Source organism: Hyperolius riggenbachi, chromosome 4, assembly GCF_040937935.1.
Source record: "Hyperolius riggenbachi isolate aHypRig1 chromosome 4, aHypRig1.pri, whole genome shotgun sequence".
In the NCBI taxonomy this organism is placed as follows: Eukaryota; Metazoa; Chordata; class Amphibia; order Anura; family Hyperoliidae; genus Hyperolius; species Hyperolius riggenbachi.
The window spans coordinates 172651995-172677587 of record NC_090649.1 but is presented as its reverse complement, the minus strand read 5'-3'; the positions used below and the strand labels follow the sequence as shown (position 1 = coordinate 172677587).

Genomic DNA, 25593 nt, shown 5'->3' with positions numbered 1-25593 from the left:
CGAGCAGCGATCACAGCCCACCAACAGAAAGCTCTGTTGGTAGGCAGAAAAATAAACTTGTGTGCTGAGTTTTTCGGCCCTGCAGCAAGGCCTTAAAGCTGTAGTGGCCTAAATTGTGAAAAATAGCCTGGACACTGTGTGGGGGGGGGGGGGGGGGGGGGGGTAAGCTTACGGTCCTTAAGTGGTTAATGTGTGTACTAACAGCACATTGTGCAGGCTGAATTGATATGCATTAACATACTACTGAAGCAGTGGTGGCCATACATAGACTGAGTGGCCTGGTTGATTAATAGTGTTTAATGCGCAGGAACATTCACATTTAATTTCTCAGCAGAAATCTGACCAAGAATTGGTTAAGATGCTTTTCTACAGCTTTTGTATGGCAGTGCTCTGCTGATTGATTCACTGTCCAAATTAATATCACTCTGACTTCTACACTGTCCACACTTTGACTAGAAATGTGGTAGTGGGCAGGGCATAGGCAACTTCTTGCAAATTTATCAACGCTGCAGGAGAAATAAACCTTCATATAGCCACCTTTTTTGTGGCTAGCCGGTTTGTCTTGCATGATTATATACCCCAATGCCACCCAACTTGCCAACCCAGGTCTCCTGTGTCAGGGGCAAAGCCCTTAGCCATTACACTATCCAGCCACCTAAAGAAGCCACTGGAAGCCACTGAGAAATTGACTTCTTTAGGTGGCTGGATAGTGTAATGGCTAAGGGCTCTGCCTCTGACACAGGAGACCTGGGTTCGAATCTTCCTGTTCAGTAAGCCAGCACCTATTCAGTAGGAGACCTTGGGCAAGTCTCCCTAACACTGCTACTACCTATAGAGCGTCTCCTAGTGGCTGCAGCTCTGGCGCTTTGAGTCCGCCAGGAGAAAAGCGCTATATAAATGTTCTGTGTGTTTAGACCAGCGATCCACTGAATAATTCACATTTTAATGCTTCTTAACCACTTCCCGACCGCCCACTACACAGGGGCGGCGGGGAAGTGGAGCCCTTCAGGACGGCCTCACCCACAGAGGCGGCGGTCCATTTAAGGGCATGGGCGGAGCGATCGCGTCATCCGTGACGCGATCCTCCACCGGCGCCTGTCACCGCTCGCTCGCCGCAACATCCCGCCGGCTATACGGAAGCGCCGGCGGGATGTTAACCCCGCGATCGCCGCATACAAAGTGTATAATACACTTTGTAATGTTTACAAAGTGTATTATACAGGCTGCCTCCTGCCCTGGTGGTCCCAGTGTCCGAGGGACCACCAGGGCAGGCTGCAGCCACCCTAGTCTGCACCCAAGCACACTGATTTCTCCCCCCCCTGCCCCAGATCGCCCACAGCACCCATCAGACCCCCCCCTGCCCACCCCCCAGACCCCTGTTTGCACCCAATCACCCCCCTAATCACCCATCAATCACTCCCTGTCACTATCTGTCAACGCTATTTTTTTTTTTTTATCCCCCCCCCTGCTCCCTGCCCCCTCCTGATCACCCCCCACCCCTCAGATTCTCCCCAGACCCCCCCCCCCAGACCACCCCCCCCTGTTTACTGTATGCATCTATCCCCCTGATCACCTGTCAATCACCTGTCAATCACCCGTCAATCACCCATCAATCACCCGTCAATCACCCCCTGTCACTGCCACCCATCAATCAGCCCCTAACCTGCCCCTTGCGGGCAATCTGATCACCCCCCCACACCAATAGATCGCCCACAGATCCGACATCAGATCACCTCCCAAATCCATTGTTTACATCTATTCTCTCCTCTAAACACCCACTAATTACCCATCAATCACCCATCAATCACCCCCTATCACCACCTGTCACTTTTACCTATCAGATCAGACCCTAATCTGCCCCTTGCGGGCACCCAATCACCCGCCCACACGCTCAGATTGCCCTCTGACCCCCCCTTATCAATTCACCAGTGCATTAATTACATCTGTTCTTCCCTGTAATAACCCACTGATCACCTGTCAATCACCTGCCAATCACCTATCACCCATCAATCACCCCCTGTCACTGCCACCCATCAATCAGCCCCTAACCTGCCCCTTGCGGGCAATCTGATCACCCACCCACACCATTAGATCGCCCGCAAACCCGCCGTCAGATTACCTCCCAAATGTATCGTTTACATCTGTTATCTTCTCTAAACACCCACTAATTACCCATCAATCACCCATCAATCACCCCCTATCACCACCTGTCACTGTTACCTATCAGATCAGACCCTAATCTGCCCCTTGCGGGCACCCAATCACCCGCCCACACGCTCAGATTGCCCTCAGACCCCCCCCCCCCCCCTTATCAATTCGCCAGTGCATTAATTACATCTGTCCTTCCCTGTAATAACCCACTGATCACCTGTCAATCACCTGCCAATCACCTATCACCCATCAATCACCCCCTGTCACCCCCTGTCACTGCCACCCATCAATCAGCCTCTAACCTGCCCCTTGCGGGCAATCTGATCACCCACCCACACCAATAGATCGCCCGCAGATCCGACATCAGATCACCACCCAAGCGCAGTGTTTCCATCTATTCTCTCCTCTAAACACCCACTAATTACCCATCAATCACCCATCAATCACTCCCTATCACCACCTGTCACTGTTACCTATCAGATCAGACCCTAATCTGCCCCTTGCGGGCACCCAATCGCCCGCCTACACGCTCAGATTGCCCTCAGACCCCCCCTTATCAATTCGCCAGTGCAATATTTACATCTGTTCTCCCCTGTAATAACCCACTGATTACCTGTCAATCACCTATCAATCACCCATCAATCACCCCCTGTCACTGCCACCCATCAATCACCCCCTGTCACTGCCACCCATCAATCACCCGCTGTCACTGCCACCCATCAATCAGCCCCTAACCTGCCCCTTGCGGGCAAACTGATCACCCACCCACACCAATAGATCGCCCGCAGATCCGACATCAGATCACCACCCAAGCGCAGTGTTTCCATCTATTCTCTACCCTAAACACCCACTAATTACCCATCAATCACCCCCTGTCACTGCTACCTATCAGATTAGACCCCTATCTGCCCCTAGGGCACTCAATCACCCGCCCACACCCTCAGAATGCCCTCAGACCCCAGCCCTGATCACCTCGCCAGTGCATTGCTTGCATCTATTCCCCCCTCTAATCACACCTTGAGACACCCATCAATCACCTCCTGTCACCCCCTAGCACACCTACCCATCAGATCAGGCCCCAATTTGCCCCGTGTGGGCTCCTGATCACTCGGCCAAACCCTCAGACCCCCTTCCGATCACCTCCCCAGTGCATGGATTGCATCTATTTTCCCCTCTAACCACCCCCTGAGACACCCATCAATCACCTCCTGTAACCCCCCTAGCACTCCTATCCATCAGATCAGGCCCAATACAACCTGTCATCTAAAAGGCCACCCTGCTTATGACCGGTTCCACAAAATTCGCCCCCTCATAGACCACCTGTCATCAAAATTTGCAGATGCTTATACCCCTGAACAGTCATTTTGAGACATTTGGTTTCCAGACTACTCACGGTTTTGGGCCTGTAAAATGCCAGGGCGGTATAGGAACCCCACAAGTGACCCCATTTTAGAAAACAAAGACACCCCAAGGTATTCTGTTAGGTGTATGACGAGTTCATAGAAGATTTTAATTTTTGTCAAAAGTTAGCGGAAATTAATTTTTATTGTTTTTTTTTCACAAAGTGTCATTTTTCACTAACTTGTGACAAAAAATAAAATCTTCTATGAACTCGCCATATACCTAACGGAATACCTTGGGGTGTCTTCTTTCTAAAATGGGGTCACTTGTGGGGTTCCTATACTGCCCTGGCATTTTAGGGGCCCTAAACCGCGAGGAGTAGTCTAGAAAACAAATGCTTCAAAATGACCTGTGAATAGGACGTTGGGCCCCTTAGCGCACCTAGGCTGCAAAAAAGTGTCACACATGTGGTACCGCCGTACTCAGGAAAAGTAGTATAATGTGTTTTGGGGTGTATTTTTACACATACCCATGCTGGGTGGGAGAAATTTCTATGTAAATGGACAATTGTGTGTAAAAAAATCAAACAATTGTCATTTACAGAGATATTTCTCCCACTTAGCATGGGTATGTGTAAAAATACACCCCAAAACGCATTATACTACTTCTCCTGAGTACAGCGGTACCACATGTGTGGCACTTTTTTACACCCTAAGTACGCTAAGGGGCCCAAAGTCCAATGAGTACCTTTAGGATTTCACAGGTCATTTTGCGACATTTGGTTTCAAGACTACTCCTCACGGTTTAGGGCCCCTAAAATGCCAGGGCAGTATAGGAACCCCACAAATGACCCCATTCTAGAAAGAAGACACCCAAAGGTATTCCGTACGGAGTATGGTGAGTTCATAGAAGATTTTATTTTTTGTCACAAGTTAGCGGAAAATGACACTTTGTGAAAAAAAAAACTATTAAAATCAATTTCCGCTAACTTGTGACAAAAAAATAAAAACTTCTATGAACTCACCATACTCCTAACGGAATACCTTGGGGTGTCTTCTTTCTAAAATGGGGTCATTAGTGGGGTTCCTATACTGCCCTGGCATTTTAGGGGCCCTAAACCGTGAGGAGTAGTCTTGAAACAAAAATGACCTCTGAAATCCTAAAGGTACTCATTGGACTTTGGGCCCCTTAGTGCAGTTAGGGTGCAAAAAAGTGCCACACATGTGGTATCGCCGTACTCGGGAGAAGTAGTACAATGTGTTTTGGGGTGTATTTTTACACATACCCATGCTGGGTGGGAGAAATACCTCTGTAAATGACAATCTTTTGATTTTTTTACACACAATTGTCCATTTACAGAGGTATTTCTCCCACCCAGCATGGGTATGTGTAAAAATACACCCCAAAACACATTGTACTACTTCTCCCGAGTATGGCGATACCACATGTGTGGCACTTTTTTGCACCCTAACTGCGCTAAAGGGCCCAAAGTCCAATGAGTACCTTTAGGATTTCACAGGTCATTTTGAGAAATTTCGTTTCAAGACTACTCCTCACGGTTTAGGGCCCCTAAAATGCCAGGGCAGTATAGGAACCCCACAAATGACCCCATTTTAGAAAGAAGACACCCCAAGGTATTCCGTTAGGAGTATGGTGAGTTCATAGAAGATTTTATTTTTTGTCAAAAGTTAGCGGAAATTGATTTTAATTGTGTTTTTTCACAAAGTGTCATTTTCCGCTAACTTGTGACAAAAAATAAAATCTTCTATGAACTCGCCATACTCCTAACGGAATACCTTGGGGTGTCTTCTTTCTAAAATGGGGTCATTTGTGGGGTTCCTATACTGCACTGGCATTTTAGGGGCCCTAAACCGTGAGGAGTAGTCTTGAAACGAAATTTCTCAAAATGACCTGTGAAATCCTAAAGGTACTCATTGGACTTTGGGCCCTTTAGCGCAGTTAGGGTGCAAAAAAGTGCCACACATGTGGTATCGCCGTACTCAGGAGAAGTAGTATAATGTGTTTTGTGGTGTATTTTTACACATACCCATGCTGAGTGGGAGAAATATCTCTGTAAATGGACAATTGTGTGTAAAAAAAATTAACAAATTGTCATTTACAGAGATATTTCTCCCACCCAGCATGGGTATGTGTAAAAATACACCCCAAAACACATTACACTACTTCTCCTGAGTACGGCAATACCACATGTGTGGCACTTTTTTGCAGCCTAACTGCGCTAAGGGGTCCAAAGTCCAATGAGCACCTTTAGGCTTTACAGGGGTGCTTACAATTTAGCACCCCCCAAAATGTCAGGACAGTAAACACACCCCACAAATGACCCCATTTTGGAAAGTAGACCCTTCAAGGTATTCAGAGAGGGGTATGGTGAGTCTGTGGCAGATTTCATTTTTTTTTGGTGCAAGTTAGAAGAAATGGAAACTTTTTTTTTTTTTTTTTTTTTCCTCACAAAGTGTCATTTTCCGCTTACTTGTGACAAAAAATAATATCTTCTATGAACTCACTATGCCTCTCAGTGAATACTTTGGGATGTCTTCTTTCCAAAATGGGGTCATTTGGGGGGTATTTATACTATCCTGGAATTCTAGCCCCTCATGAAACATGACAGGGGGTCAGAAAAGTCATAGATGCTTGAAAATGGGAAAATTCACTTTTTGCACCATAGTTTGTAAACGCTATAACTTTTACCCAAACCAATAAATATACGCTGAATGGGTTTTTTTTTATCAAAAACATGTTTGTCCACATTTTTCGCGCTGCATGTATACAGAAATTTTACTTTATTTGAAAACTGTCAGCACAGAAAGTTAAAAAAATCATTTTTTTGCCAAAATTCATGTCTTTTTTGCTGAATATAATAAAAAGTAAAAATCGCAGGAGCAATTAAATAGCACCAAAAGAAAGCTTTATTAGTGACAAGAAAAGGAGCCAAAATTCATTTAGGTGGTAGGTTGTATGAGCGAGCAATAAACCGTGAAAGCTGCAGTGGTCTGAATGGAAAAAAAGTGGCCGGTCCTTAAGGGGTAGAAAGCCCTAGGTCCTCAAGTGGTTAAAGTGTAACTGTTGGGCATAAAATCGAAAATCAATTCTTTATTTTTATCTGATAAACAAGTAATAAGGATTCTAACCAGGCAATCCAGAAGTTAAAATCACTATTACTTGTTGCTAGATAATCATTCCCCAGTTTACCTGACTCTTATTTGGGACAGTACGCACAAAGGAAGTTGCAGGGCATGCTGGGTTGTCCTTTCTTTGCTTCTCTACTTCCCCTCAGACTTCACTAATGCAGCCCGATTGGCTGAAGCCTCTTTCCCTCCTGTTTTCCCCACCCACACATCTGTTCCTCTCTGGCCAATATTTCTGATGCTGAGACAATGCACTTTCTATAGTGGAGGGCGGGCAATGCATACACAATCAGGCAGAGGAGAGTAAGGGAGGAAATTACATCAGGATTGGCTTTAGAATAGCCACAGTTAATATGGGAAATGCTAAGAAGGTCTTTTCTTTTTCTGTAGAAAAATCACTAAAATCAAAACGTAGACAGTGCAATACATATGTTATGTAAGTAGAGCAAGTATTTATCTACGTATGTGTGTGTGTGAGGGGGGGGGGGGGGGGGCGTTCTGAGATAGTATGGCTGACAGCTGCTCTGCAAGGTGCCCACTAATGATACAATCTTGACTGTAAACTGTTACCAAATCTATGTTCTAGAGGGGTAAACCACATCATACTTTTGAATGGATATTTTTGGTAGTCCCTCATATTACATAAAAATGCTAAGATTGTACAATCAAGATTGTGTCATTAGTGGGCACCTTAAGGCGTGCCTGGGTTTGAGTTGCATTTGCCTGAAAGTCATTTTTAATGTTTGGGTTTTGCAGAGCTGTATTTGTAAGTTATTTTATTTGCTCCCTCTACTGGGAGAATGTTGTAAATGCCAGCTGAATGCCCTTGGGAGACTAGATGGTTTTTGTTTGGCAAGTAAAACCATATGCCTGTGTGAATACTAGATGCACAGCTTTGTTAATTAACAGCAGCTTAAAATAAGCCTGTTAATTGTTTCATCTATCATTCTCAGAGAAACAGAGAAATGCTAATATAGACCACAAATAGCATTTTACATCATTAATTTACTAGATATTAATATGCACATATAGACTTAAAATAATACATTGAAGTAACGTTGTCCCTGTGTTACACATCCTTTAATTTGTATGTTCAGTGTTGGTTTGTCTATTATTTGAAAGAGGAGGTTTTAAGCCTAATGAAAACAATGTGAGTATTCAACTTTAGAGAAAACATATGTTCAATGTGGTGGTTTTTTATTTTAACCCCTCTGGATGCCAATGTAAGAATACATTTCCTTCACTGAAAACACAAGGATAAGGAAGTCTGTCCATGCTGATATGGCCTGGAGAAAAGTCCTTTTTAGTCACATAGGCCAGTCGCATGGACAGTGTGGAGGAGAAGGTTGACACGTTTCGCACCCCAGTTAGTACTTAGTCATAACAGAGGGATACTGCAATGACTGATGTAGATAGAACATAACAGCTCAATGATAACCATCAACATTGTCTGTGTATGTCATGACATAGCTGTAAAGCCCAGGTTGTATATTGGGGAGTAAGATAACAACCAAACAAGAAATGAAGTTAAAACACCAGACTGGTTTCTAGAAAAAGAGGTCTATATTCCAGCGGACATTCAGACTGCTGGGGATTTTATATTTAATTTGGGAATTCAGTCAAATAAACCTCTCTGTCTAGCAATAGGGTGGTATCCATGTCCGCCACAGTAATGTTTAGACATGGCTTCTACACCATGAAAAGAAAAAGGGGATTTGTCTCCTTCATGTCCTTGTCTAAAGTGTCTTGTCCAAATTACCCTTACACACTCACATTCTTGACAACATAAAGAACACCTACATATAATCTATCTCCCCCTCTCTATCCCCCTCTATTCATTGTGCCTTTTCCATAGGGCGTGACAGAAGGGCTGTTGAGAGGGATTCACATTGTTTCCTGAACTTAGATAACTGGGGGCCAAAATGTATAAAAAAAAAAAAAAAAAAAAAACAGATGCTTAACTAAGGATAGTTTGGCTTCCCTCCTAATCCTCTGGTCCCCCACTGTCGCTTGCAGGTCCTCCAGCTGATTGGGGCTGCACTCCTTTTCTAGCACGAGCGTGGATGTGCCTGCACAGTAGCATGGGCATGAGTGGCTCCTGCTTAGAGCCCAGTTGCGGCCATGCTCATGCAGGAGTGCGGCCCCAATAAGATTGACAAGCCCTTGTTGGTAAACTTTGGAAGGTCCACACTCAGCAATAGGGGAATCAGTGGACCACAAAGGAAGCCTCATTAGGATCCAGTCTTCTCTTTTCTTAAGTAAGTATGTGAGTTTGTACTCAAATTTTGGCTTGGGTACACTTTTTAAAGCAAAACTGAAGCTAGAAAATAGTCAGATACATGCCTATGTAGAGGGAAGCCTCTGAATCCTATAGAACCTTCCTGTCTGTTCTGTGTCCTGACTCCAGCAGGTGTCCCCCATTCCAATTTGCTGCCTATGGACCCTCAGAAGGCTTTTGGGGGGGGCACTTGGGGACACGAGTGCTTCCAAAGGTTACAGGCCTACTGCATGGGACACCACGCCGTCCCCATCCCCGCTCTGACCACACGCTGAGGCCCTCCATCTAGGTCTCTGGATCCACAGCTTAGCTGGTGAGATCAATCCATCTGTGGATATTACAGAGGACCATTAAGGACCATTAAAGGCTGCACTAACAAGTACAGGCATGTGCCAGCGTCTATGTGACCATGCTATTTGAACTGCTCCTATGAGATGCTATGGTGACATGGGGAGATTCAACATCCTGTTACATCTGGAGGTGGTGAGATCCAACGTATGCTGACAACCTTGAGCAGTATATGTTTGCAACATGAACAGTGTTCCTATATGTGATATTTGGCATGTGGCAGCCTTCTAGATGAATAGAGAATACTGCATTGTTTATGTGCATGTTGGGATAGTCACCAGAGACTGGGACTTATTGGGCTTGATTCACAAAGCGGTGCAAAGTGTTTGCACACCAGTGAAAAGCCCCTTATCACGCCTAAACTCACTTTAGGCATGATAAGAAGCAACTCGCGCAAATTTTCCGCGCGCAAAGTTTTGCGCGCGCAGCAGCGCACGCGTGCGCGCAGCGTCCCCGCTTCGCGCGAAGCTCCCATTAAACCCTATGGGACTTTGCGCGCGCACGTACGCGCGGAAACTTCGCGCGAGTTAGAGCAAAAATCGGTGATAACTCAGTGGTGCAAAGGTTATCACGCCTAAAGTCTTTTAGGCGTGATAACTGGGTTATCACCGCTTTGTGAATCGAGCCCATTGTGTGGTGCTTGATGCGATACGCTGGGATGAGCTATTCGAGCTCACTGCTTCCTTATGGACTGCTGCACTTCCTATATGCTTCTACTTACCTCAACTGTTGCTTGCCACATGCCTTTCGCATAAAGCTTGATGCTGCTTGCTGTTCTGCTCACTGACCTCTACAGTGGACTATGCTTACCAGGCTATCCCTATAGCTCTATTAAGACAACATAGTTAGATGCCGGCGTATGCATGTGGTGCTGCGTGGTGTCAGGTGGATGTGTCGTGACTAGGTGGCCATCCCATGTCAATTTTAACTATTTTTATGGATACTGTTGTTCAATAAATTTTGATATAATTATTTTTGCTAAATTGATATAGTTGAGATTTGTTTGTTTTTTCTTCAGTGTGGTTATATGAGTAGGGGTTGTATGTCCCACCATTTTCAATTCTCTGCCGTCCCCTGTGATTATTATATGCTTCCAAAGACTTCCTGTGTTTCTGAAGGCATATTCAACCAGATGGTCGAATACATGCAGCAGGGGGTTACATTGCTGGACTGAGGTTATCAAAGCCTTCCTTCTCCAGAAGTATCTGAATTTTTTTTCCTAGTTTTATTTTTAAATACCTGTTGGACAGAGGACTACACTGTGACACCTAGCAGTGGCTTAGCTGATAATACTCTGCTGAGATCAATGAATCCTGGTGGTGGATGTTTCTTTGTAGCTTTTTGACAATCACGTGATTACAGAAAAAGAATACCACAACAACTACTGCTGTGATTCCAGCACAGGAAGTGGGGCTTTTTGTTCAGGAAATTATAAGATAATGCAAAAAATAATGAAGGGGTTTATTTTTCAAAGATCGATAAAAAAAACGAACATACTGGGACTGTACATGTAAGGTATCGGGGGTAATGAACGTAACACAAGTTATATAACCTGCCTTACCTTAACGTGCACGTCTGTTTTATCTGATCTTCAGTAAATTTACCCAAAACACAAGTCTCTATTCACATTTTACCTAGCGTTCCTCTAACCCCTAAAATGTGCCAGATTCAACTAGACAGGGGGGTTAGGCAACATCCATTCTTGCTGTATGCCAGCATCTGTCTTACAGTTCGGCATCCTCAGTTTCTGCACCATCAGGTGTTTCAGAAACTCTTATTCACATTATGGTCTTCCTAACGGACTTCGCTTTGGGCTCGTAAATTAAGTGACAGTTAAACTTCAACTTTACGTTACTCTTAAAAGTAAGACATCAAAGGCCATTGATGCCACCTTGGCAGCAGAATGAATAAAACCTATTCATTAAATATGATATATAATATTGTCCATTGTTTCTTAGGGATCAGTTAAAATGAATTTTTCGTGAATTATGTAAATCTGGTTAATGAGTGGAAGAAGAATTTGAAGAATAATTGAAGAGCAGAGCTTTGTGCTTAATGTTTAAGTACATTTGTTTAGCTTTATGACTTTAGGACTTTCATGAAAGCTTCACAGATTTACAAAGCAAGCATTGTTTTTCATGCATAACAAGGACGGTTCTAGTGTTCTGTTTGCTTTTCTTTTTTACATTTTGTAGTTAGGCTTGTGCAGACATTCAGGCTTATGTATTAAGAAAGCAATTTGTTTCTAATTTATAGGCAAATCCTCAATTGATGTTCTTTGTGCTTTATTATTGTGATATGAAAACCTCAGAATCATAATATAGTAAAGTTTGTATGTTAAAATTCTGGTGCGTCTTTGATGTTAAAGCGAGATGAAAAACTAACTATAACAAGTAACTTGTGTATAGATTTTATCTTATAAACTTATAAAGTTTAGATAGTTTGCACAGCAAATCTGGCTGCATATAGCTTCAACAGTTTATGATGTATTGCTGTGATACAATGAGAGCGGCCATGTTCGGTTTGTCATCATTACACAGGTAATCTGCAACTGCATCTCCACCCCTCAGCCCGCGAAAAATTTGCTCCCCCTCCCCTCTGCTTCTGAAATCTCTGGCTAGTAACCTCCTCCGGCCCAGACTGAGCTCCTATAAGCCCTTGCTACCTGGGTCTTAATGCCTTGGCGTTTTGGAGAAGCTGTGGGCGAGGCTTGTTTAGTTTATAGGGAATTAAGTGTTTGACTTGAGGAATGCCCTATAAACTGTATGTAATGCTGGGCATACACGAGTCGACCCGGCGGCTCGATTAGCCGCCGGATCGACTCCTGCGCTTCTTTTACCGCATTTAGAGCAATCCTCCATTGCGGTGTTTGGACTGGATTTCTCGTACATCCACATCCAGGAAAATTGGCTACAGTGCCATACTTCCAGATAACACTTGGTCCATGTTCATCGTGATGTACATAGGAGTGAAAAAGCAGGAAAGAGATTAAAAAAATAAAAAGGTCAATAGTTCAAAGATTTTAGCTCTGGCATACTTCAATGAATGTGTCATTGAGCAAAAACAATAAAACTTAAAAAGTAGATTTAAATATAAAATAAAACTGGCATAACTTAAGTCCTTTTTAGCAGGAGGAGGATAGATATAATTCTTTATTTCATTAGTTTTTCAGCTAGGGTGTCCTTTAAGAAATTAAGGTTGTGAGGAAAGTCTTTGGGCCACTGCAGAAATTACATTTTCTGTAATATTTTAAAGCAAACCTGAGCAGAAAATTTTAAACCTATGAGATGCCTAATTCTATGTGTAGAAGCAAGAGTGGATACAACCTGCTTTTGTCTTATATTCCTATTTTCAAATTTAATGGGTTAAAATTTGGTTTTAAAATACTGATTTGTGCAGCGTGGTGATATCATGGCAGGCTGCTGTGCCATGGAATCACGGCGCAAGTGTAAAAGCAGCCTTTAAGAACATTCAAAAGCATTACCGTGTGTGTGTGTGTGCGTGTGTGCGTGTGTGTGCGTGTGTGTGCGTGTGTGTGCGTGTGTGTGCGTGTGTGTGTGCGTGTGTGTGCGTGCGTGTGTGTGTGCGTGCGTGTGTGTGTGCGTGTGTGTGTGTGCGTGTGTGTGTGCGTGTGTGTGTGTGCGTGTGTGTGTGCGCGTGTGTGTGTGCGTGTGTGCGTGTGTGTGTGTGTGTGTGTGTGTGTGTGTGTGTGTGTGTGTACTGGTTAAGGGCTCTACCTTTCACATGGGTGGCCAGGGATCGAATTCTGGCTAGGGTCAGTACCTATTCAGTAAGCAGTCCTGGGGCAAGACTTCCTAACACTGCAGGTGCCCCTAGATTGCTCCCTTTGTGGTTGCAGCTCTTGAGCGCTTTGAGTCCAACAGGAGAAAAGCGCTATACAAATGTTTGTTTATTTTCACTGCAGAGAGCAGGAGAAGCTTGCTTATCTTTGGTCATTGGCAAATGTAATCATTGCTGGATGAAGCTCTCTGTGTTTGTGTCTTGACTCTGCCCTCTCCTTTTTTCTTACTTGTAGCTATTTGTTTTCTGTTATTTACTTTTTAACAATAATAAATTAGGAAATGTATGAACACACGCCTGGTAGGAAGTAGTGATGCTGCATGCTTATTATTTTTGGAAATTTTAGTTTCTAGCTACAACTCTGCTTTTAAAATGCATTTTCATTTTAGAGGTGTATTTTATGCATATTACATGCATTCTTTGTGAAGTAGTCTGCAACACCAAGTAGGTATAAAAGTGTGCAGTTTTACAGCTTGGAAGAGGACTGTTGTCTAATGCTGGGGATACACGGTACGTTTCTGTACCGTGTATCGACCAGCTGATCCGGCCAGCTAATAATATTCAGCTGGCCCGATCAAGCCGCTCGACCCGCGCCTGCTCTATTCCCGCCGGCGGACAATGGCAGGGAATCGAGCGGTGATAAGGAAGCGCCGGCGGGGACGAGCGGCAATCGATCTGCACGGACAAGTGGGGAGGGGGGGGGTCGATCCGGCGGCTAATCGGCCACCGGATCGACCCATGTATGCCCAGCATAACACAGCAGGCTGTCAGCTGTTTAATGACTGCCTGTCACGCTATGCTATTGCATTAAGAGCTTCTATACCTACCTTGTGGTGCCGATGACTTAACAGAGATTGCTTGAATCACTCAAGGTGCAGAGGACGTTATCAAGGCCAGGGCTGTGGAGTCGAGGAGTCGGAGCAATTTTGGGTACCTGGAGTCTGAGTCGGTGGTTTCAATAATCTGAGGCGTTGGATGATTTTCCATACACTATGCTGGATCAACTCGGCATAGTGACGACTGATTTTTCTCTTTTTTTTGCCACGTGATTTCACATCTTCATTGCTCTGTTGACCTTCTGCCCCCCTTCATTGCAACAGAATACATCATTAGCCTGCAGGCTCACTACACATCTCTTATTTATTTATTGTCTCACTACTCATCTCTTATTTATTTATTGTATTTATAAAGTGCCAACATATTACGCAGTCTGGACATTAGTTATGGTTACAGACCATATTTAGAGGTGACATACAGCAGTAAGACAATACAGGATTGCATGCAAACCAGATCACGCAGCACAGTATGAGTACAAGGTACTGCTTAGTCAGTCACTGGATGGGAGCATGGAGATTAGGCAAGACGAGTTCACTCAGATCCATAGGATGGGTGTACGGTAATGGAAGTGCGTGAACAGGTAGGAGACATAAGGAGGAGGACCCTGCCCGAACGCTTACATCTGGACCGGGGTAGGCCAGAGTGAACAGGTGAGTTCTGAGGGCCTTCTTGAAGATGTTGAAGGAGGGGGAAACCCTAATGGGGGGAGGTAGGGAGTTCCATAGATGTTGAAGCAGCTCTTGAGAAGTCCTGGAGGCGTGCATGGGATTGGGTGATGCGGGGGGCAGTTGGGCGAAGTTTATTGAAGGAGCGGAGTGAGCGGCTAGGTGTGTACCTCTGGGTAAGATTAGAAATATAGGTTTGGTGGGTTTTGTGGACAGATTTGTAGGCCAGACACAGTATCTTGAATCTGATTCTGGACTGGACTGGATAGGATGCTAGATTCACAGAGGGGAGCCGCCGTGGTGGAGCGATGGGAGGAATGGATTATTCTGGCTGCCGCATTCATGACGGACTGCAGTGGGGCAATTCGGGTCATAGGGAGAGTAGACTGAAAGGCGTTGCAGTAGTCAAGCTTCAGCCCAGGAATGTCTATGAATCCCCTGCATATGTATGGCCCTTTAGTGATTGCATGCACCAGTGTACATTTTTAATCCTCTAAACGTCACTTAATCGTGGCCTACATTTATCAGTAGTCAGTACAAGATTTATGTTCTTGTCCTACAGCTGTTATTTTGAGATGCACATTTACATTTAAGGGCTGGTTCAGACGGACGTTTTTGCTGCGTTTAACGCGGCATTTCAAACGCGGCGTTTTTTGGGATCTACCGCCCTCCCATGCAAGTGAATGGGAGCGTTTATGGCAAGCTTTTGCAAGCTTTTATAAACGCCTGGCGGTAGATCCCCGCGTCGCGTCTAGACTTGAAAGCTACATGCTGCTTCTGGCAGGCGGTTGCGTCTGGTCGCGTCGCGTTCGAACGCGTACGAAAGCGCGCAAAAGCCAGTGAAAGTCTGTGAAGGCGTCTGGAGGAGGGGCCAGGGAGGCTAAAAGGAGGCTGGGAAGAAGGAACCAGAATGCACAGCGACAGGAACTGTCACATGGCAGCAATGGCGGCAGCAGCAGAGCACAGGATTGAGCTTGGGGAACTCGTGGATCAAATCCATGCCCATCCAGCGATTTGGGACTGCAGCAGCGCGGACTATAGTAATAATGTCCGCAAAGCTCGAGCATGGGACGCTGTCTGCACTCATTTTTTTGAAGAGTACGCTCAGTTCAGGGCATCCACTAGAGGCAACATTTGTAAGTACACTGTGGATCTCTGTATGCTCTGATTGTATGGTTTCTACATGTGCCCCACTGCATGTGCATTGTACCACACCTCAGGCCTCCATGTGCCCCACTGCATGTGCATTGTACCACACCTCAGGCCTCCATGTTCCTCACTGCATGTGCATTGTACCACACCTCAGGCCTCCATGTTCCTCACTGCATGTGCATTGTACCACACCTCAGGCCTCCATGTTCCTCACTGCATGTGCATTGTACCACACCTCAGGCCTCCATGTTCCTCACTGCATGTGCATTGTACCACACCTCAGGCCTCCATGTTCCTCACTGCATGTGCATTGTACCACACCTCAGGCCTCCATGTTCCTCACTGCATGTGCATTGTACCACACCTCAGGCCTCCATGTTCCTCACTGCATGTGCATTGTACCACACCTCAGGCCTCCATGTTCCTCACTGCATGTGCATTGTACCACACCTCAGGCCTCCATGTTCCTCACTGCATGTGCATTGTACCACACCTCAGGCCTCCATGTGCCCCACTGCATGTGCATTGTACCACACCTCAGGCACAGTGAAAGCATTGTAATCCCTCATGTCCACTCAATATATTGTACCGCCTATGTAGCTATGTATGATAGCTCATTTGTAATTTTTTTTTCTTTTTTTTTGTATTTCAGTAAAAATGGTGAAAAAAAAATGGAAATCAATCCGTGATCGCTATTCAAAGGATCTACGAGAGAGCAGACAAAGCAGAAGTGGACAGGCTCCGAGTACTTATAAGTACCATCCACTGTTCGCTGAATTGAGTTTCCTGAGGAGCACCATGGAGAGCAGAAGGTAATATAAAAAGAAAAATATGACCTGTCACATTAAATAGTTCTGATTAAAGCGAGCAATCAAACTTTCCATTAAAAAAAAATAAATTTGTATCTGAGGAATGAAAACAAAGTGCTAAAAATTAAACTCCCAAATAATTATGTTCATTTAAATTCAATACTTGCTTTGTAGTTCACAAAGTTCTACAATCGGTCCTTCTGCCCATTTTTCAAAAGACTCCGGTCATGTATTGTCATTGTACAGCATTTCTTTCAAACTTTCCCCTTCCCACTGAGGTGCCTTGATACAGCACTCTGGGAACAGCCTATTCGTAAATAAATGTCTTTGTGTGCCCTTCTGGACAGCAGTCAAGTTGGCAGTTTGCGGGGTTGAGTACAATTACCTGGCTAGTAGTTCTTAACATCCTAATGATTATTTTTCAGAAGTTTACAGTTGTTTACAGAACCTTACATGATATGGCAATTGTTGGAGTAGAGCATGTTTTTATGATAATTTATTAAACTATATTCTTTTTTATTATGTTGCCCTTGCAGAACCACTACAAATGTCCAACGCAGTGAGGCACAGGAGGAACATGAGGAGGAAGAAGGCTTAAGTGTTCCATCTGCCAACACTTCTGTGAGATCCTCCACTGAGACCCAGGATACTGAGGAGGACTCCCTGGAAGACACCGGAAATAATACACAGAGCACAGTGGCCACATCATGCAGTGGTCAAAGGCCAAGATCACCGGTAGTATCCACCTCCAGAAGAAACAGGTCCAGAAATATCAGACAACCAGAGGCAAATGCGGATGTGTTGGCTATGATCAAGACTGTTGAAAGTAATGTTGCGCAACTGATTCAACCGGCGGACAGTCTCGGCACTTTTTTTAGGGCATTAGAAAAGGAAGCACGGGAGGTTCCCAGAGATAAATGGGACGAGCTGAAGCAACGACTGTTTAATTTAGTCATGAACATGAAGACTTCTAGTGTCCCTCCTAGGGAGAGTTGGGCTACAAACGTATTGCAGGAACCGGTGCCACCATATTATGCAACAGGGGGTTACAGCCACATGGTACCTCCACAACAAAGCTGGTACCCCTACTCCCAAATGCCACAAACTTGCAACACGCAGGGTCAAGGAATGAGACAGGCCAGTTCCTCATCTGTCACCGTCGCAAGCTTAGAGCGCAGCACAGCAGAGGCTGTATCTGCCTCGTTACAACTACAATCAAGAAGTTCAACACCTCTCATAGATGATATATGACTCTTTACAGCATGTGTGGCTGAGGTGGAGATGGTCCATCCCCCCATGGTAGGACCATCTGTCTGTGTCTTGTGGTGAGGCTCGGTCTTCCCCAGGCCACAGGCAGAGGGTCCCCCATGAGGTGATGGACTTTCTCTACCTCAGTCACAATTCTATCTGGCCTCTCCGTTTAAACTCCTGTTTCTGAAATGTATGTAGAATGTAGTTTTTGGGTGCTATGTGCCCTCTGGGCCTATCCGCCACTAGCCTCCTTAGAGGCTCTCCTCCTAGGCCTCACTTTAACTTTTCAGCATGTGTGGCTGAGGTGGAGATGGTCCATCCCCCCATGGTAGGACCATCTGTCTGTGTCTTGTGGTGAGGCTCGGTCTTCCCCAGGCCACAGGCAGAGGGTCCCCCATGAGGTGATGGACTTTCTCTACCTCAGTCACAATTCTATCTGGCCTCTCCGTTTAAACTCCTGTTTCTGAAATGTATGTAGAATGTAGTTTTTGGGTGCTATGTGCCCTCTGGGCCTATCCGCCACTAGCTTCCTTAGAGGCTCTCCTCCTAGGCCTCACTTTAACTTTTCAGCATGTGTGGCTGAGGTGGAGATGGTCCATCCCCCCATGGTAGGACCATCTGTCTGTGTCTTGTGGTGAGGCTCGGTCTTCCCCAGGCCACAGGCAGAGGGTCCCCCATGAGGTGATGGACTTTCTCTACCTCAGTCACAATTCTATCTGGCCTCTCCGTTTAAACTCCTGTTTCTGAAATGTATGTAGAATGTAGTTTTTGGGTGCTATGTGCCCTCTGGGCCTATCCGCCACTAGCCTCCTTAGAGGCTCTCCTCCTAGGCCTCACTTTAACTTTTCAGCATGTGTGGCTGAGGTGGAGATGGTCCATCCCCCCATGGTAGGACCATCTGTCTGTGTCTTGTGGTGAGGCTCGGTCTTCCCCAGGCCACAGGCAGAGGGTCCCCCATGAGGTGATGGACTTTCTCTACCTCAGTCACAATTCTATCTGGCCTCTCCGTTTAAACTCCTGTTTCTGAAATGTATGTAGAATGTAGTTTTTGGGTGCTATGTGCCCTCTGGGCCTATCCGCCACTAGCCTCCTCAGAGGCTCTCCGCCTGTGCCTCACTGTCCACTTTAAGTAGAATGTAGTATTTGGGTGCTATGTGCCACTAGCCTCCTTAGAGGCTCTCCTCCTGTGCCTCACTGTCCACTTTAAGTAAAATGTAGTATTTGGGTGCTATGTGCCCTCTGGACCTATCCGCCACTAGCCTCCTCAGAGGCTCTCCGCCTGTGCCTCACTGTCCACTTTAAGTAGAATGTAGTATTTGGGTGCTATGTGCCACTAGCCTCCTTAGAGGCTCTCCTCCTGTGCCTCACTGTCCACTTTAAGTAAAATGTAGTATTTGGGTGCTATGTGCCCTCTGGACCTATCCGCCACTAGCCTCCTCAGAGGCTCTCCGCCTGTGCCTCACTGTCCACTTTAAGTAGAATGTAGTATTTGGGTGCTATGTGCCACTAGCCTCCATAGAGGCTCTCCTCCTGTGCCTCACTGTCCACTTTAAGTAAAATGTAGTATTTGGGTGCTATGTGCCCTCTGGACCTATCCGCCACTAGCCTCCTCAGAGGCTCTCCGCCTGTGCCTCACTGTCCACTTTAAGTAGAATGTAGTATTTGGGTGCTATGTGCCACTAGCCTCCTTAGAGGCTCTACGCCTGTGCCTCACTGTCCACTTTAAGTAGAATGTAGTATTTGGGTGCTATGTGCCACTAGCCTCCTTAGAGGCTCTCCTCCTGTGCCTCACTGTCCACTTTAAGTAGAATGTAGTATTTGGGTGCTATGTGCCACTAGCCTCCTTAGAGGCTCTCCGCCTGTGCCTCACTGTCCACTTTAAGTAGAATGTAGTATTTGGGTGCTATGTGCCACTAGCCTCCTTAGAGGCTCTCCTCCTGTGCCTCACTGTCCACTTTAAGTAGAATGTAGTATTTGGGTGCTATGTGCCACTAGCCTCCTTAGAGGCTCTCCGCCTGTGCCTCACTGTCCACTTTAAGTAGAATGTAGTATTTGGGTGCTATGTGCCACTAGCCTCCTTAGAGGCTCTCCTCCTGTGCCTCACTGTCCACTTTAAGTAGAATGTAGTATTTGGGTGCTATGTGCCCTCTGGGCCTATCCGCCACTAGCCTCCATAGAGGCTCTCCTCCTGTGCCTCACTGTCCACTTTAAGTAGAATGTAGTATTTGGGTGCTATGTGCCACTAGCCTCCTTAGAGGCTCTCCGCCTGTGCCTCACTGTCCACTTTAAGTAGAATGTAGTATTTGGGTGCTATGTGCCACTAGCCTCCTTAGAGGCTCTCCTCCTGTGCCTCACTGTCCACTTTAAGTAGAATGTAGTATTTGGGTGCTATGTGCCCTCTGGGCCTATCCGCCACTAGCCTCCATAGAGGCTCTCCTCCTGTGCCTCACTCCTCCTGTGCCTCACTGTCCACTTTAAGTAGAATGTAGTATTTGGGTGCTATGTGCCACTAGCCTCCATAGAGGCTCTCCTCCTGTGCCTCACTGTCCACTTTAAGTAGAATGTAGTATTTGGGTGCTATGTGCCCTCTGGGCCTATCCGCCACTAGCCTCCTCAGAGGCTCTCCGCCTGTGCCTCACTGTCCACTTTAAGTAGAATGTAGTATTTGGGTGCTATGTGCCCTCTGGGCCTATCCGCCACTAGCCTCCTCAGAGGCTCTACGCCTGTGCCTCACTGTCCACTTTAAGTAGAATGTAGTATTTGGGTGCTATGTGCCACTAGCCTCCATAGAGGCTCTCCTCCTGTGCCTCACTGTCCACTTTAAGTAGAATGTAGTATTTGGGTGCTATGTGCCCTCTGGGCCTATCCACCACTAGCCTCCTCAGAGGCTCTCCGCCTGTGCCTCACTGTCCACTTTAAGTAGAATGTAGTATTTGGGTGCTATGTGCCACTATCCTCCTTAGAGGCTCTCCTCCTGTGCCTCACTGTCCACTTTAAGTAGAATGTAGTATTTGGGTGCTATGTGCCACTAGCCTCCTTAGAGGCTCTCCTCCTGTGCCTCACTGTCCAATGTAAGTAGAATGTAGTATTTGGGTGCTATGTGCCCTCTGGGCCTATCCGCCACTTGCCTGCTCAGAGGCTCTCCTCCTGTGCCTCACTTTAAAAATATGTACATTTTCTTTTTTTTTAGAGTTTGTTAGTGGGTCTGCATCTGCACTTTTGGATTTTTGAAATGTACATTTGTACGGTTAACGTTTACATATTTTAATATTCTATTTTGTTACGTTTGTAATAAAAAACTTTTTTTCTCAAAGAACAATGTGTTTGTTTGCTTCCTGAAGGTCACAAACACCCATTTCCTCTAAACAAGTCCTTTCCCTTTAAATACCCCCCAAGCCCTTTCCCTTTAGAAAACCAATTTCCCTTTAAAAAAAAAAAACCATTTCCTCTCCATAATCACTTTCCCTATGTAAACAAGTCCTTTACCCTTAAATATCCCCCAATTAAAGCCATTGCCCTGTAAAAAAAAAAAAAACAATTTCCCTTTAAAAAAAACCCCATTTCCTCTAAATAAGCACTTTCCATATGTAAACAAGCACTTTCCCTTTAAAAACGCCCACTTCCTTTCCCAAACCCCACCTTCCTGTCAAAGCCAGCAAAAGCCCAGAAAACGCAACGCACACAAAACGCTTCTGGCTGAAAGCTATTAAACGCCTTCAAAAGCCATTGAAAGCTGAACGCTTAAACGCTAGCGTTCTTGGAACAAAAAACGCGGGCGTTTAAACGCGGCGTTTAAAAACGCTGCACAGACGTCCGTCTGAACCAGCCCTAACACATTGATTCAGGGTTCTTTAATTAGCTCTTGGTAATGCAAACAATTGGAAATTGTAATTTATTTCCCATTTATACAGAGGCATGTCTAAATCCCTTAAACTTTAACTGCAGTTTAAAGGGTCAGTCCAATGGATTTCAGCAAGTTTTATCACAAAAATGTTTACAGTTTTACACAGTGATGTCATGATGATTTTTGTGTGTGTTATTTTTAGCTGGTTGATGGATCAGTAATACAGGTTTATGCTATTACAGCACACGTTCACAGGCTGGTATCTGATGCTACTGATGTTCACCATGTTGGGATATAGAAAACTAGATTTGAATTTTGAGTGGTGTTGTATGGAGCAGTGTACATTTTTATGTAAAGTGCACCTGGGCTGAGACAGGAAAATCGGGCGTCGGACATTTGGGTGCCGCCATGGGCTGTAATGTGAATTACGGCTATAGCGGCACTCAGAGGGTAATTTGGGCGCCGGAAAAAGACAACTCAAATTACAAAAAACAAAACAGTAAAAGCCTGGAGTGGGGATAAAAATCTACGCTGCTGGGAATTTTCCAATAGCAAAGTGAGTCTTTTTTTTGGCTTTTTTACATGTATACCACCTGGAATCTAGATCTGTGGAAGTAGCAATGTATTTGTATGTTCTTGTCTGACGCATGATTAGCTGCATACCTTTACAAGACACAACATTCATATTGCGCTTTTCTCCTGGCAGACTTTAAGCGCCAGAGCTGCAGCCACTTGGACGGGCTCTATAGGCAGTAGCTGTGTTAGTGAGTCTTGCCCAAGGTCTCCTTACTGAATAGGTGTCGGCTTAATAAACAGGAAGAGCCCGTATTCCAACCCTAGTTGCCTGTGTCAGAGGCCAGAGCCCTTAACTAGTACACTATCCAGCCACTTTACTTTCTGTTTATGAAGTTCTATGGCATAGATATTATTCCTCTTGACTGGAAGCAAGTGGTAATATCTGAGGGATGGGAGCTAAAAAAAGCAAATGTGTATAAATAATATGCTTCCAATAGGTTTTATTTTAAAAAGAAATAGTTTTTTTTTTTTGTTTTGTTTTTCCCTATGATTCTTTAGCTTTGTTCTGCATTTGTGTCAGCGCACCATGCTATTATTGGTCTGTGTAGCGGACCTGATGGGGAACTGCAAGCTTATGTAAATTTCAGAGCCAATGATTCAACTTGCCCAGCCCACCCAGTCACATACCGATATCTCACATAGTGCAGGAGCGCCAGCTTCTTGTTTCTAGTCATAAACCTGAAATGGTCATATGAAAAAGTTCATATTTATGTGCTTAAAAGCTGAGGATAAATATATATACGGTAGTATTATAAGTTTGATGTAGTTACCCTTAAATAGATTCTTCAGCTCACTTTTCTTCCTGAACACACACTAAATTTAACTTAAAAATTAAAAAAAAAAAAAATAAATATTCAGAAATAGGTCTTATTACATTCTAATTGCAGCTGAGCTATTTCCTCTAGATAAACATGGTTAATTTGTTCTGCCGCCTATCTGTGTCACACTCAGTAATTTCTGTTGGATTTCATTCAGTGGAAACTTTTTTTTTTTCTTTTCTTGAGTATAAAAATAAGCTTGGGTGGTGTTAAAAGCAGTGACTTGGGTTACTACAATTGGGGAACATAATCCTGTAACTATATACAGTAAGAGGATAGGGATCTATTGTTCAAATCATAACATTTTTAGAAAAAGAAATCTATACTAATTACAATATGTAATTTATTGACATACGGTATGTATTTGTAAGCTTTTTTTTTTTTCAGGTTATGACTGCTTTTCCTGACTGCCCTTAATTTGAATTTAAACCCCTTTCTTTGATACCATATGAACTGCTTTTTTATCAGTACAGCACCAGATTGCCTCTTTTAAGGTATCTCACCCAATGTGGCCGATAGACCCCCCTCTCTGATCTGAATCTGATAAGAGCGGGATCTATTCCTTCCATACACTACACATAGGTTTTCAGTTTGAGATGTAGTGCAGCGCTATGGGCCATCGCTCTACTGTCACTTTCTCCTCACACCTGATTGAACAAGATGTTGTATCTGATCGATAATCTCGATAGATTTTAGTCCAAAACTGATCTAAATTATGATGGGTTTGGACATGTTGGGGCATAGATTTCTGGCCAATTCAGGGTGATTGAAACTGCCACAAATCAGTCTGTGGCTGCCTTTACAAGGCCAGATACTGTATATAAATGGATGATTAGGTTTTGTTATCCTGTGATCAGAGATGCAATCAGGGTACCTTAATTATCCTAAAGTGTTGATCAGGCGCTCCAATCCCTACATTTAAAGAATTGCCAATTGCCACTATTACCTCAACTGCTCAACTATCAGAAGGCAGTAAAACAATTAGCAGATAGATAAAAACAAATCCGGTGTAACTATATGGCTCTGAAAAAAGCAGAACAGCTTTTTTCCTGTTCTGTTCATAAAGGAGTTATTTTGCCCAATCCAATTCTCTTTTTCGTCTTATCCTATGTGATATATTCACATCTTCTAAATAAAATGCCTTTTAAAGTGGTCTGAAAGGCAGCATTTCTACTTTGCTCTAAAAGATTGCTCACAGCTTGAAAGCTACAATTCCAGATTATTTTTTCTTCTAGCAGATCACTGAAATGGTTAAACAAAGCACTTTGTCCTGCTATACAGCATGAAATCCGCATCCAAACTGGAGATAACAGAATCTTTGTTTGCATTCTAATGTTGATATATGTGTGTAAACACAGTGTAACAAGTGAAAAGGCGCTCTTTGCTTCAAGCACACAAACAGCTCAGAACAGCTAATTAGAAGATGCTAATATATAATAAAAAGCAGTTTGAATAAAATGCAATGACAGGTTTCAGGGCACGATAAACTACACTTTGGAAACTTGTAATTTGTAAACAGACAATATTACTTATGCACAAAAGCAAATATGATAACTGTATGAGTAATAAAAAATAGGAATACACATTTGTATTGAATGTTATGTTGGAGTTTCAGACCACTTTAAAGTGGACCTGAATTCTTGCATAGGACAGAAGGAAAACATAGCGAAATGCCCCCTGTATGTATTTAAAGTGTACCAGAGACGACATCAACTAAAAGTTTTATACATACCTGGGGCTTCCTCCAGCCCCATGCGCACAGATCGCTCCCACGCCACCGTACTCAGTCTCTTCTGTATCGCCGGTATGGGTCTCGTAACTTCCGCCGGAGAGATACATAGAGGGCGAACTTCTCTTACGCAGACTGTCCGAAGTTACGGGACCCGGTACCGGCGATACAGAAGACTGAGGACGGCGGCGTGGGAGCAATCTGTGCGGATGGGGCTGGTGGAAGCCCCAGGTATGTATAAAACTTTTTTAGTTTCTCTCGTGTCTGGTTTTCTTTAAAGAGTTTAGCCTGTCTAATTCGCCCTCATTTGTGTCTAATCACAAGTTGTAATTTGATCTCTCTCTTGTATCACCTGAGGCAGATAAGCTCATTTGAAAGCACAGGATGTTAACAATATGTCTGCTTTGATGAAAACAGTAAGTAAAAACAGTGCAGATTTATTGCAGGATTTTTATCCGCTGTAAAAAAAAAATGTTTTTATGCTGTTGCTTATCACGTGCCTTTTCACCTACTCTTTGGTACTTTTTTTCAGATGCAGAGTGACAAAGTTATTTTAAACAGAAGATAAAAAATTATCTCATGGGAGAAAACTTAGGGGAAAAAAAGTGAATTGGATTGGGCCCAATGGCCCAATCCTATCCAATAAGAATCTGAAGATCCCTGCATATATTTTGGTTCACAGATTGTGTATGGTGTAGTCATGGAGGACTTTGATGTCTGTGATTGCCTTTGAATGCCATGTGAAGGATAGTACTTGTCCTCACTGGGGCTTAGTAAATCAGGCCTGTAGTGCAGAGCTGATTTTGACATAGGCAAGCCAGGCAAATACTTAGGGCTCTTTTCCACT

The 25593-nt window shown here is 44.4% G+C and overlaps 2 protein-coding genes across 3 annotated transcripts in view; both read left to right on the top strand.

The window, feature by feature from the left end:
• Positions 1-17779, top strand: part of LOC137571060 (uncharacterized) — a 60266-nt gene extending 42487 nt beyond the window's left edge. Inside the window, exons 2-3 of the mRNA XM_068279746.1 lie at positions 16372-16531; positions 17065-17779. Of these exons, the coding sequence (XP_068135847.1) occupies positions 16372-16531; positions 17065-17779 (875 nt within the window). The remainder of the gene's footprint in view (positions 1-16371; positions 16532-17064) is intronic.
• GOLIM4 (golgi integral membrane protein 4) overlaps positions 1-25593 on the top strand; it is a 171557-nt gene that overhangs the window by 47577 nt on the left and 98387 nt on the right. The window lies entirely within an intron of this gene.